Below are 13064 nucleotides of genomic sequence, written 5' to 3' on the forward strand. Positions count from 1 at the left end.
CAAGGAGGTATCTGAGGCCAAATTTGAACTGAGAACTTCCTGTTCCTAAGCCTGGCTCTGCATCCACTGAGCCACCTACTTACCCCAGAAAATTTCATTATTTTCTATGGAAAACTCTTCTAAAAATGTATTCCATACTGTCTTCATTTATAAAAAGCATTTTGATTTCTTAAAAGAGCATATAAAACAATGTAATATTTCTCCATGATTTGGGGTCATCAGTAGGAACATGTTTTGTACATTATAATTAGGAGTTGTTAAGGTATTTGGTTTAGTTTATTCCTTCCTTGAATTGCTCAGCAAAGAGCTAGAACTTGGGATTTATGCACCAAGGGTTCTTGTCTTCAAAAGTGAACCTTCAGTTTTGTTGGATGCTGGAAGAATGGCTTGCTACCTAGCATGAGAACATGGCAAGGACAGGGGGGGAAGGCAGGGATCTTCAGATACCACAGAAGTCAAGAAGGAGAGCAATCATTCCATCTGACCTACCAGGTGTTTTCTTTTGTTGTTGTTTCTGGTATTGTGTCTAGTAACTACTTGGTACCTAATAAGTAATTGACCATTGATACTTTCTACTTTAACTAGTTATTTATACTATAACCTAATAAATATAATGCTATTTTGTCTTACATGAGGGATCCTAGTATCTTTGGTCTTACTAACTTCTTGATAAAATGTAGCATTGCTTTCAATTATGAATTTTAAAAAGTTATTCTGAGACAGGTTCCACAGGGTTCACTAGACTGCCAAGGAGGTCTCCCTGATCTGTTCTTTGTTTCAGCTGTCTCCCCTTCCTCCTTTTGATGATGCCTACAAAGCTCATTGAGGTCTTTAGAGCTATTTTCTCTTGAGCCAAAAGACATCAGACTGTAGCGCGGTACTCAGTCCTGTTTCCTCATCTGCTTCATTTGGGCTATTTCTAATCTGGTCTATTGCTTCTCTCTGTTGTTCCTAGGTCTCTTTTCTTTTCTGTGTTTTCTTCTACCACCATGTTTCCTCAATCTCTCGTTGTGACTTTGAGCAGTGATCCTCAACCTTTTTAATCTCAGCATCTTGTGATACTCTTAAAAAAAAATTGTTGAGGGCTCTCATCCCAACAAATTTGTGTTTATGTGGGTTTTGTTTATTGCACTTTATTAAAATTAAGATGTCATAGCATTATTTTGAAAATAGCTTTGAACTCATCAGTCCTCTGGAAGTATCTAATGAACACAACAGGGCTCTTAGACCACATTTTGGGAACTACTGATTTATAAGAAAAAAAAATAGACATTTTCCAGAGGCAGGCAGAAAACCAACTCTCACTGGTGTGTGAAATGTGGAGCCAAATAGGGGGAGAGCTGTTTTATAGATATTTTCTAAGTAGGTTTTTGGTTCATGGAAGGAATTTTCATAATTTCATCATTGCTTTATGATCATATGGTTTATTTTTGTGTAGGCACTTTTTAAAGCAGGCCCTACATAGGCTTTAGACTCAAGCAAAATACATCCTCTTATTTTTTCTTATTTACAATAACATAGGCCATGACAAGAGAGACATTGGACACCTCTAAATGCATAAAGTTATTTATTTAAGTATACATTTAATTTTGAAAAATATAAATGCTAAAATATCTCATCTTCTTCATCTCTTGATTCCATAAAAGTCACAAATAGAAAGCTTCATAAAACTGTAAAATACTATATGTTATAGGAATTTCATGTTTTATATTGGAAAAAATTATCATTAGTATATTGAAATGTTTTCTGCTCTTTTTTCAATTTGTTCCAGCACGTTGATCTACTTCATTTAAAATAAAAAGAAGCATCATTTCTCCAAAGCTAATAAAGACTTTTAAGAGAATAAAAATAAGAGTATCTGAAAGTGCGTATCAATTCGATTCCAAAGTCATGTGTATGGAGATGCTTTAGCCAAGAAAATGGCTAGACAGGTGAAAAAAAGTGGCAAGGATTCATTCACCCTTTTCACATTGTAGGTCTGGGACAAAGTGATTTCTGGCTCTGAAAAGTTTGACTGGATAACTTTAGCCCTGAGTTTGAATCTCTTTGCAATATTTGCCAAGGAAGTATCAGAAGCTTGCATTTTGATATGCTCCCACAGAGCACAAAGTAATGAGCTGAAAAATAAACCATATCCCAAATTTCTGGTCCAAGCATATTTGGACTGGTTAGCATATATTGCATAAGTTGTTGGGTTTTTTTTTCCTTCTAATGTCAAGGCTGAAACAAAGTACAATGAATTTCTAGATCTGAAAAATCCCAGGGTTCTCCTGATAGTCAGAGGCCATGTAGGAGATCACTGGGTAGTTCTTGATCACCTGGAGCTACCAGGTTTTACGTTCTTGCAGTTCATGAGCTAATGCCAAAAATATCCTATAATGCAAGAAAAATGCCAGGCTCCAGCAACAAAGGAATTAAGTTGTGTGAAGAGAAATCCAGAAATCTTTGTCCCATTCCCAAACAATGCCAACCTCTGCAGAAGAGAACAAACGTTTCTCTTTTTAAACATAGAATTCAGCAGTCAATACATTTCAAGTACTTAAACATGGTTCAAACCCCCTGGAAGACTAGGTTTTTCTGGATATTGATCACAAGCTGTCAACAAAATACTCATTCTCTAAGTGTTTGTGTATCACATGGACATATGCATGTATATGTTATATACTCTATATATGTAACATGTCTATTCTTCAAATTATATTTCATATCTAATGCAGTAAAGTCAGGCTCCTCTCCCCCTCCTCTGGTAATTTTTTTTTCCATTTCTGTCTTCACAAATAAAACTACCACGTCCAGTTGTTTAAAACATGGAGGGAGTGCGACAAGACAACAGAAGATCAGGATTTAGAATATACACATGAATCTGATTTTCAAGCTATGACTTTTGCTAAGAAATTGGTACAAAGTCAGCTGTGTCAAATGTGACTGCCTTTCTCCCTACAATATGCTGATACATCAGTTGTAAAAGGCCTTGGCTTACCTAAATTTATCTGGCATTTCATTAAGGAACACTTTTAATCCATTCACTGCCTGCTATTTGCATCTATCAACTTGAATCTCCTAGGGCTCACTTATTTATGTCCAAAGGTGCTGGACATTGTGGGAATTATTGGACTTTTCCATATAATCTGATGAAGGCTGTGTCTAACCAATAATACAATGGCCTGGCAATTTGCTACATTTTGCTAAAACAAATTATGGACATCAATTCAGTAAAAGCACAAACAGCCCACCAACCCTGTGTGTATAGACATAACCTTTTTCATGTGTAGTGACCCCTTCTTTGAAAAGAATGCCTTTACAATTTGTTTTAAGGGGTAAAAGATGATGAAAGGGTTGGCTCTTAAGTCTTTTCCCTAGGAAGTGAAAATGGAATATTGTGTCTTCATCTCATCTAAGTCAGCTTTCTTATTAAAAATCAGATTTAGTGTCTAATTATAGGCATATAGTACAAACAGTCTTTGCCATTAAAAATGCAGAAGAGAAGTGTAAATCTATGTCAATGGGCCAGAATTTCGCATATACCACTGGTGTCTTTTCATCATTTTGGCGTTCTCTGAAAGAACTAAATATGGCTCCCAGTCTAGACACCGAGATTCTAGGCTCTGAGAGAGTAGGGTGCAAACCTTCTCTAAACTTTGTATTTCTCCCAGGACCTAACCTAGTGCTCTGGTCACACAGGACACTTAACAAGAATTTGTTGAGTTGAATTGAACTGATAATCAAACAAGACCACTCATTATTGTCCAGATTGCCTTAAAAGATGGGATCTTTAATATGTCAGAAGTTTTCTCATAGATGATTTATTTTCTACATTTAGCTGAATGTTTCCTTCAATAAGACAGAGGAGGAAACATTCACAGATGCTTGGCTGCGGGAGAGGGGGAGACCTAGATAAATATATTTAATTAGTGGTTGTAAGGAGAGTGATCACTTTAAATGTGCAGCAAGAATTCGACATGTGAGGTCTCAGCACCACAAAAAGGTATTTTTCTCCATTAAATAAAACCCTTGGAGGCTGTAACAAAAATCCATAGTTTACACTGGATTCCACTGTTACAGTTATTTGGTACTACAAAGAAAGCAAATATTCAGGATGAGAGCTGCTTTGAATGTGGTCTCTTCACAAGCTGGGTTTTTCAAAAGATTTTCCCCTGGGACAGACGTCCTATTCAGATTTATGGTCTTGGAATGGGACCCACAATGCGACAGGTATCGGAAAACCAAAGCCAACGGTTTCCTTCTGGTCCCAGTCCCCCGTCCCCTATTTGTTACAGTGTGTCTGCATCAGAAAAGTGGTTATATGACTCTTAGAGTGTAGACATTTCAAACATTGTGTCGAATGCACATTCACAATATACAATGCAACCTATTAAAAGGATATGCTTAAAATGCCATGCTAAATTTGGTGTCTAAATGCCTGATTTTCATTATGCTGTGTTAATTTAGAAACATATATACAAAAACCCGACTTTAAAAAGATCCCAATCACAAACGACATTCATCTTGCTCATTAAAAAAAAAATAACAACCCAGAACAGTGTATATGTACAGTGCATGGTGGCTACACCTACGTACTTCCCGATAAGCTCACGTGGGTATGGTGACCAGTACATGCTTGCGGATTTATTGGTGACAGGTTTCTGAGAAATAAAATGTATCTGCCCACATTAGCCTCTCACTCCAACTCCTGAATGGTCTTGTCAATTATGAGTCAGACCCATGTTTTCCAAAAACTGATACATGAGGCTCAATAGCTCATTCATTCGCTTGCCAACAGTCCTTCTCTTTCTAGCTTTGCATGCAGGTTTGGCTACATGCAGACTACATCCATGAACATACATAAAAACACCGCTGTTTTTATGTGAAAGAATTCTAAAAAAAAGAAAATACTGCATAGGATATCAACATGAGAATACAATCACCAGTGAGTACATTATTAATTGCCATTATATTTACTATATTCTAAAACCACAAAGTAGTTAACGGCCCCCATTTCCCATCTCCTTCATAGAACTTTAAAAAAAAAAAAAAAGAAAAGAAGGAAGAAAGAAATTTTAAAAAAATAATGCTTTAGAAACACGGTGCTTATCATCAGATCCAGCCCCATGACGTCCTCAAGATTGTGTGCGTGTGTGTGTTTAGGTGTACAAAAATCACATTATTTACAATATGTTGTTTTTACAGAAAGCCTGGCAGCTACAGATAGGAGGTAGAACTACTCAAAACTAGATTTCCTGCTGCAGGAAAAAATTCATTTTCTTTACAGTAATTTAAAAAAAGTTTAAAAAATTGACAAACAAAATAAGTTGCAGGTTAGGCCCCCATAGTTTAAACAACAAAATCTAGGAAGAAAAATATTCTTCAAAAGACTCAACAGATAAACCCATTAGAGGGTTAAAATAAAAGTTGCATAGGAAATGGGACTTCCAAAACATGCTACAATAATGGCCAGAGTATCTCTGTGCAGGGAGTGAAATCAGTACCTTCTTTTCAGACTACTAGGGAAGAGTTTAAGAGCATGGACTAGTTAGGTAGCAGCATTTTTTAGGGGTGGGAATCTAGGTCAGCAAAGACACTGAATTTAACTGGAGGTCATTCAGACTTGGTTCAACTAGACAGAAGAATAAGCCAGCAAATCTAACTTCCCTGCTAAAGTTGTCAGTAATCTTGATGCTTTAGTGAAATCCATTACAAAATCTTTTTTTTAATGATGCAAAAGGAAAAGAATGGTGGTGATGGTGATAGTAGTGTGAGTGAGTGTGTGTGTGTCTGTCTGTCTTTCTGTCTGTCTGTCTGTCTGTGTTTTGGGTGGCAAAAAAAAACCTGCCAAAATATATATTTGAGAACAGGAAAATTCTTCAAGGAAAATTCATCATCTATAAAAGTGCACTCTTGTCACAATTTTCCCCACACAGGATGGAAGCAAAGGGTACTGGGATATTTGGCTAGGGACAAAAAAGACACAAACTGAAGAAAAACATCATTTTCCACAACAAGAAAAGAATTCAGTGTTAAGAGACAAACAGGTTACAACGTAGATTCTGTTCCCTTGCTCCTCCAGAAATAACCATCATCTTCAGGTTCAAGTTCTATTCGAATTTGAGGCACAACTTTTACTGGAGTCCTAGGAGGGCTGAGTAGAAAAAAACAACAATAATAGACAAGTAGTTATAACTGATCCTTTATGTTCACTATACATGAATTGACTGTGCAAGAGAATACAGCATCTGCTTTCTCTAATGTCATCTTTTCCATTTTTGTCTCTGCTCTGGATTAATTACTCCATCCTCTCAAGATGAAGGTTGACCAGATGGTGGTGAACACAAGGGGAGTCCTAAAAACTGAGCCTTTCACTCTGCCACAAAAGATTAAGGGAAAAACCCCAACAGAAATGCAGTTGCTACTGGTATCTGTCAGCAAATATTTTGTCTTTGAACTATCTAGGAAGATGAGAAGTTTCCTGAGTCTTGCTAAATCAACTCACGCCAAAAACATTTATTAAACACCTTAGTATGGTGCCAGGCACTGTGCTAAGCATTGGAAATAAAAAGTAAAGCAGCTTCAACAAGTTTACTTTCTAACGGGGAAAGAAAGAAGTTGAAAGCAGGTAGGGCGAGGTAAGGCCACTAGAGACGGGTAATCCACAGTGAGTGAAGAAGTTGTTGTCATAAATCTCTAATCCACAGCCTCTTTAAATCGGTGAATAACAACCCTGATGTCACAAGCCTGAATACTGACCCAGAACTCTGAGGTCATGGAACCGGGAAATCTAATTACTTCTAAGAAACATGTTCAGCATCATTATTCGCACCAGCAGAAGCGGGGCACACATTGGTTCTTGGACTACTTGTTATCAGAAGGTGAAGAAGAACAAGAAGTTCTGCCCAATAACCTATGCTCTTAGCACATTTCTGAGGAAACACATCCTATGGCATGCCAAAACCATAAAAAATAAAAACAATGCTGCGAGGTTCTTTACCTTGGTATCCCAAGTGACTGAAGGAAAGGAATTTTATCAGCATGATGTGTGGCGTTCAAGGAATGTTGGTGACTTTTCTCCTGGAAAGATTAAACAAAGTAACAGGTCTTTGGGGGAAAGCACATTTCTTTTACTGAAAATGAAAATGTTAGCATGGAATGAATCCAAAATCGGTCCCCCCACAAAAGATGAAAATGATTCATCTTGGTCTCTCACTGATGCTTTTTCACATATGGAAAATGATGAAGATGAACTTGTGAAGTTAAAGCTTCCATTTAATTATCTTAATATAATCTAAATAGTAAGACTTGAAAGCACAGTCATTCACTTTATTACCTACAGGATAACACTTTTGTGGAAAGGTTTTGGAGTGTGGGTCTCAGATCAGTTGTGGGGCCAAGGAAGAAACATCACATGTAAACTTCTTAACCATTCCTTTGCAATAATCTTTTATTCTCCCTCTATTTTAATATGCTGATTTCTGAGGCAGTAGATAGAGATGTTTAGAAAACTCATTGGTCTTTATCAGATAATAAAGAGAACATGGACAGATAATAAATTCACCTTCAAATTAAGGATTGAAACAAGGACAATTTTACTCTTCTGCTGATATGGGCTTGGTTTGCTTGCTTTGTTTTTTGCTTTGGCACATGATCACATGAAGACAACTCTCTCCACCACTGCAGATCAGCAACTATTCTGCAACTTACAGCCTTGGAAAGTTCACCTTGGGTACTCAGAGGTTGAGTGACTTGCCTGATGTATGTCACATAGTACATGTCAGAGGCAGGTTAGGAACCCAGGTCTTTTTGGCTCCCAGACTGACTCTCTCCTACTTGTACCATGTTGCCTCCTTCTACCACTGTTAGTCTCCACTAAAGTTCTCCTAACACTTGGTTCTTGTGTAAAGGTGACTCTACATGCCAGAAGGTCATTCCAGCATTACTTGAAAAGGCTTCAAGTATGGTACTAGCACCCCCCCCCCCATGCCTGCAAACCAAAGCTGAGATACAGGCTGGCAACCAGGATATGATTTTTGTTTGGCCTCAGCAATCTACAAAAGTGGCTAACTTAAAAAAAAAAACTAGTTACAAGACTTATTAAAAATAAGATCCTCTCAGATTCAGGTTTGGACATTCAAGCAAATAAAAATATTCCATCAACCAAAAATCACACAGATATTGCTTAGCAAAATTTAGTCTCTGAATGGGATCTTATAAGTTATGGAATCTTTTGTACTCTCCTACATCATTGATCATTAACTTCCATTCTTTCTTTGTAATCTCTTATTGAATTACAAAAGTATCAATGTCATACACATAATACAAATGGCTATGCTGTTTTCCCTATAAAATGAGAAAGTATTCAAGGATATCTGTTAACTGTAAGGAATCAATTTCCTACCATAGAAGTTTAAATAAAGAGAAAAGTAGCAAAGAAGAATTTGCTTAAGGATAGAAAAAATGTACTTAGATGGATATTAGGACATAAACTAAGGTGTTTTTTCTCTTTCAGAACAATCTGTAGTTTCTATTATATGTATCAGATTATGTGCAATGAAATATTAAGGTCTAGACGCCAAGCCATGACATCAATGTGAGGGAATACCCCAAGTCAAAAATGATGAATAATCATAGCCAGGCATTGATTCTTCTAGCTAGGGCAAGGATTCTTAATCTTTTTGGTGTCATGGATCTTTGGCAGTCTGTTGAATCCCATGGATCACTCTCAGAATAATGTTTTTAAATAAATAAAATTAAATTTTGAAATAAAAAGAAATAATTATAATAAAATAATTTTTCCCATCCAAATTCACAGACCCCCAAGTTAGGAACTCTTTATGTAGGGCCGTGGTGGTGGTGAACCTATGACATGAATGCAGGAAAGGGCAGCAGCCTTCCCCTCTCTACCACACCTGAGGATATTTTTCACATCGCCCACCCTTCTTACTAGCAGACCAATGGAACCACTTTCTCCCTCCCCTATCTGGGCATTAGGGTTGCAGTTTGGGTACTCAGTCTCTAAAAGGTTCACCATCACTGATCTAGGTTATTCCCTAGGAAATTGGCTAGGAAAAAAGTCAAAGGTCTTTGATTGTTCCCATGTAGGTTCCCTCCCAATCAAAAGGTACAGAGTTGTTCTAAAAAGTGATTATTGGCAGCAAAAAATAATTTTTTAAATCAGGAGTCAAACACCTGTAACACTGAATTAAAAATCACTAAAGAAGTATCCATAAGTTCCCTGATTCCCAATTTAATTGGTGATTCAAATCAATACTTTCCATCTTAGCAATTACTGGTGAAGAGACCCATGACCTAGAACTTAAGAGTCAACTGGGCCACTGATTGGACCTAAGGAAAACAAACAGTAACAGTGATGTGACAGCATAAGCTACTACTCTAATGGCAAATGGTAGTAAGAGATATTTTGGTGCCAAGGTTAGCAACAGATAGAAATGGGGTCTTTTGGAGAGGCCAAGAGAACACTAGCAAGCGAATACATATTTTAGTTGCTAAGAAATGGCTGTTAGGAGGTAAGAAGAGGAGTGAAAAAATGTGGTCTTCAGAGTTGTAAAAATCTTTTTATAAAATCAGGCAAAAAAAAAAAAAGGTGATGGGGGAAGGATAGTATTCTCAAACTTAATTCTAACTCCCATGATAGCGCAAGTCAGTTTCAAGCAGGCATGATCTAAGAGGTTAGTTCTACTCACTGTCAGCGGGTTTGTTGTCACTTAGGAAAGGCTGTTGTTCCATGATGTCCATTGGAATTTTAATACTTGGAACTTTTTCGGAGTAAGGGCAGTCAGACTGTGGATAAAATGTGGGACAGGTCTTAGAAGGCTCTAAGCACATTCCCCCCCCCCCCCAATAAGATTCCACCTGCTGTTTACAGAGAGATGAATGGAAAACAATGAATGGGGACATTTTTCTCCTTTTTTTCCCAACAGATGTTTTCTCCCTCCATCTGGTTATAGGGGGTCAAAGTAAAATTGCAGAATCATCATCACAACTAGTTTTTGAAACCTTTTCTTCCTCAACTCATTCTTGTATATAAAGGAAAAACCTCCCACAACATACCCACTTGATTCTAATGTTGTCTAAATTTTCTCAGAGTTCTAAGTAATGTATGTTCTCATTAATCAGGCCATACATAGCATTGCACCAGGCTCTGTTAGCCAAATAAAATAATAAACAAATGGAAATGGCTTCTTAGAAAACCTTCTAGGAAACCTCACCACGATGCCACAGGAGATTTTAAAAAATGACACAATCCTTGCCCTCAAGGGGCTTACACAAGCACAACTCTTACACAGGATTACAGAAATGTAATCCATAGAAAGGCATGATTGGGCAGGATAATAAGGGATTCAGATGTTTTAGGAAAATTTGAGGACAGATTGCTTTCAGCTAGGAGATCAAGGAAGGTCCACAAAGGAGGTGAACCTTGAAGGAAAATTATACTGCTGAAAGGTTGTGATCAGACTTGAAGGATGAGTTCAAATCCTGCTTCTGACACATTCTAGCTGTATGATCCTGGGCAAGTCTCTTCATCTTTCAATCTCAGCTTCCTCATCTCTTAACTGAGAATAACAATAGCATCTGTTTCATAGGGTGAGGATAAAAAGAAACAGCATGTGTCTAGGGCTTTACAAACCATAAAAGAGATACATGAGTGTGAGCAGACTTTATTAGAATATATTGGATACAAAGGACACTAACCTAGCAACAGTGATTGAATTTAGGGAGCTGTTCCTAATCTGGTTTGTATAGAATGTACAGTACATAAATGGTAGTAATAGGGAAAAGGGCTGGAAAGAGTGAAGTCAACCTTAAAGGCCAGACCTTGAATACCAGAGTATAAATTTGAATTTGATAATGGGGCCAACATGAAAGGATCCAACTCACCCAACTCTCTGAGCCAACCAAGCAGTAAGATTTACTTTTTATGTCAGAGGACATTACATTTGGGCTCGGGTCAAAAATTAAAGAAATAATGTTTCTTGGCCTTTCAAGGGAGGAGCAGGTATATGCTTGAGGCCAATTCATACTGCTTTGAGAAAACCGATTTCTAAATTTCCAGTGTGATTATTTAGACCTTGATAATTGGTAAATGTTACTAATCAGTCTTTTGTTGATTGTCTGGATTTAACACGAGTTAATAACAGAAGAATACCCAGAAGGGTTTGTCTTCTTACAACACCTCAAACATGTTCCTGATGATCACAAAAAGAGCAGAAAATGTTATTTTCACTGGCCTTCATTTCCTGGCAACAGATTAGGGGTCCTCCCTTAATTGCAACCTCCTCAGCAGACTCAAAAGGACAACAGCAGCATCCGCAAATACAAGGAACCTGGGACTTCCACCAATAGTACCTGAAACTAATAGTTGGGCCCATTCCCCAATTGTGGCATGCTTGTCAGCAACTTAAGCCAGGCCACAAGAAGCTCAACCCATAGAAAACTGCCCACTAGCCACATTCAGCCAAGTAAGTCCCTTTTCAAATGGAAATGTGAGAGAGGACAGAGCGGTAAAACATAATAATACATTTATAATATGCTCAGATCATCCTAACATGCTCCAAAATGTCAGGTTCTTAATTGTCTCAGACTAAATATGTTTTACTCTGAAAAAAATTAAAGAATTGCAGAATTTCAAAACAGCAAGAAAAACCCTCGTCCAAACCAAGATTTTTAAAAAATCTTTTTATCTCCAAGACCTTTGTGACAAATGTGGAGGGCTGAAGAAACATTATATAAATATTCTGTGATGAAAGATACACTTACTCTATAAATGCTCCTTCATGACGTCCATTTCTTCTAGAATAATAGTGCTGGATGAAATCTCAGCAGCACACTGGGTCCATCTCCTCACCTTCTAGCAGAATGGACCTTAAACCATCACACACCACTTTTCCTAAGTATTTTCAGTGTTTTGGGAAAGGAAATTTAACAGTCTTCTATCATGGCATGTGTTCTACTTTCATGGTCTTGACTGAAATTCCTTTTTCTGATCATAACCATCTATCATTTCAGATTTCCCCTGACTCATGACCCTTCTTCTTCATCCTCACAATGACTCCACACACACACACACACACACACACACACACACACACACACACACACACACACACACACCTTCCACCCCTCAGTTCTTTCCCAGGCCATCATCCTTGCACCAATTAACCTTTCTTCCTTGCCACATCTGACTCCTTGGTTCCAGTTCCGCTGAATCCTATAATCTCTCCTCCAGACCCTTGCCCTCTCATCCTGTAGATGATGCTGTCCTGCCAGGCTTGGATTACTACCACCATACACTGTGCTCACTTCTATTTTTGTGCTGATAAAGATAGCTGGAGAAAACCATGAAACCATGGTGACTAAATCCACTACCAATTTATGAGAAGAACAGAATTTCAACTGTGGCATCACTGCTACAAGGCAATCCTTTTACATCTCCCTAATGAATTCACTATCCCACTCACCATGGAGGATCTTCCATAATTTTTCATCCCTCCTCAAATCTCCCATGGCTCCTCCTTTCCTTACCCTCTTAGCTGAGGAGAACTTGGCCTCATATTTTCCTGAAAAAAAAATTGAGGCCATTCATCGAACTCCCTCTTCTCCTTTGCTCCCCATTCATATTACTCCCAAGTTATTTTTCTTGACTCTCCTCCTTTCACCTCTGTCTCACATGGAGAGAGAGCCCTTCTCTTTGCCAAGGCTAACCTCACTATAGGCATATACAAAATTCCAGTCTATCCCATCTTCAGATGGGATTTCCTCCTCTATCATCTCCATTTTTCCCAATGGAATTTGTTTTGCCAAGCTATTTTTTATTTATTCTAAAAGATTTATATTTTCTCTTTATCAAAAGTTAATGGGAAAGAAAATACTTTTTTGTTCAATAAAAAAATCCCAAATTTAATTTTAAATAATGAAAACAGAAGAGTCCAAGTAAGTCTCTTTGTGGTTGGCAGGGATTACTAGTATAATCCCATTATAACTTGGCTCTCAAGTGTCAGCTAAAGTTCCACTTCTGATTAAAATCCTTTCCCAATCCTCCTTAATCTTAGTGCCTT

The 13064-nt window shown here is 37.7% G+C and overlaps 1 protein-coding gene across 9 annotated transcripts in view; it reads right to left on the minus strand.

Moving 5' to 3' along the window:
• Positions 1-1550: 1550 nt before the first annotated feature.
• SLC4A4 (solute carrier family 4 member 4) overlaps positions 1551-13064 on the minus strand; it is a 523229-nt gene continuing 511715 nt past the window's right edge. For all 9 annotated transcript variants that reach the window (XM_056803353.1, XM_007495656.3, XM_056803351.1 and 6 more), the window contains 3 exons: positions 9693-9789; positions 6983-7062; positions 1551-6136 (listed from right to left, as the gene is read on the minus strand). In XM_056803353.1, the coding sequence (XP_056659331.1) occupies positions 7019-7062; positions 9693-9789 (141 nt within the window). In that variant the 3' untranslated portion in view covers positions 1551-6136; positions 6983-7018. The remainder of the gene's footprint in view (positions 6137-6982; positions 7063-9692; positions 9790-13064) is intronic.

This window comes from Monodelphis domestica, chromosome 6, assembly GCF_027887165.1.
Source record: "Monodelphis domestica isolate mMonDom1 chromosome 6, mMonDom1.pri, whole genome shotgun sequence".
NCBI classification, from domain to species: domain Eukaryota; kingdom Metazoa; phylum Chordata; class Mammalia; order Didelphimorphia; family Didelphidae; genus Monodelphis; species Monodelphis domestica.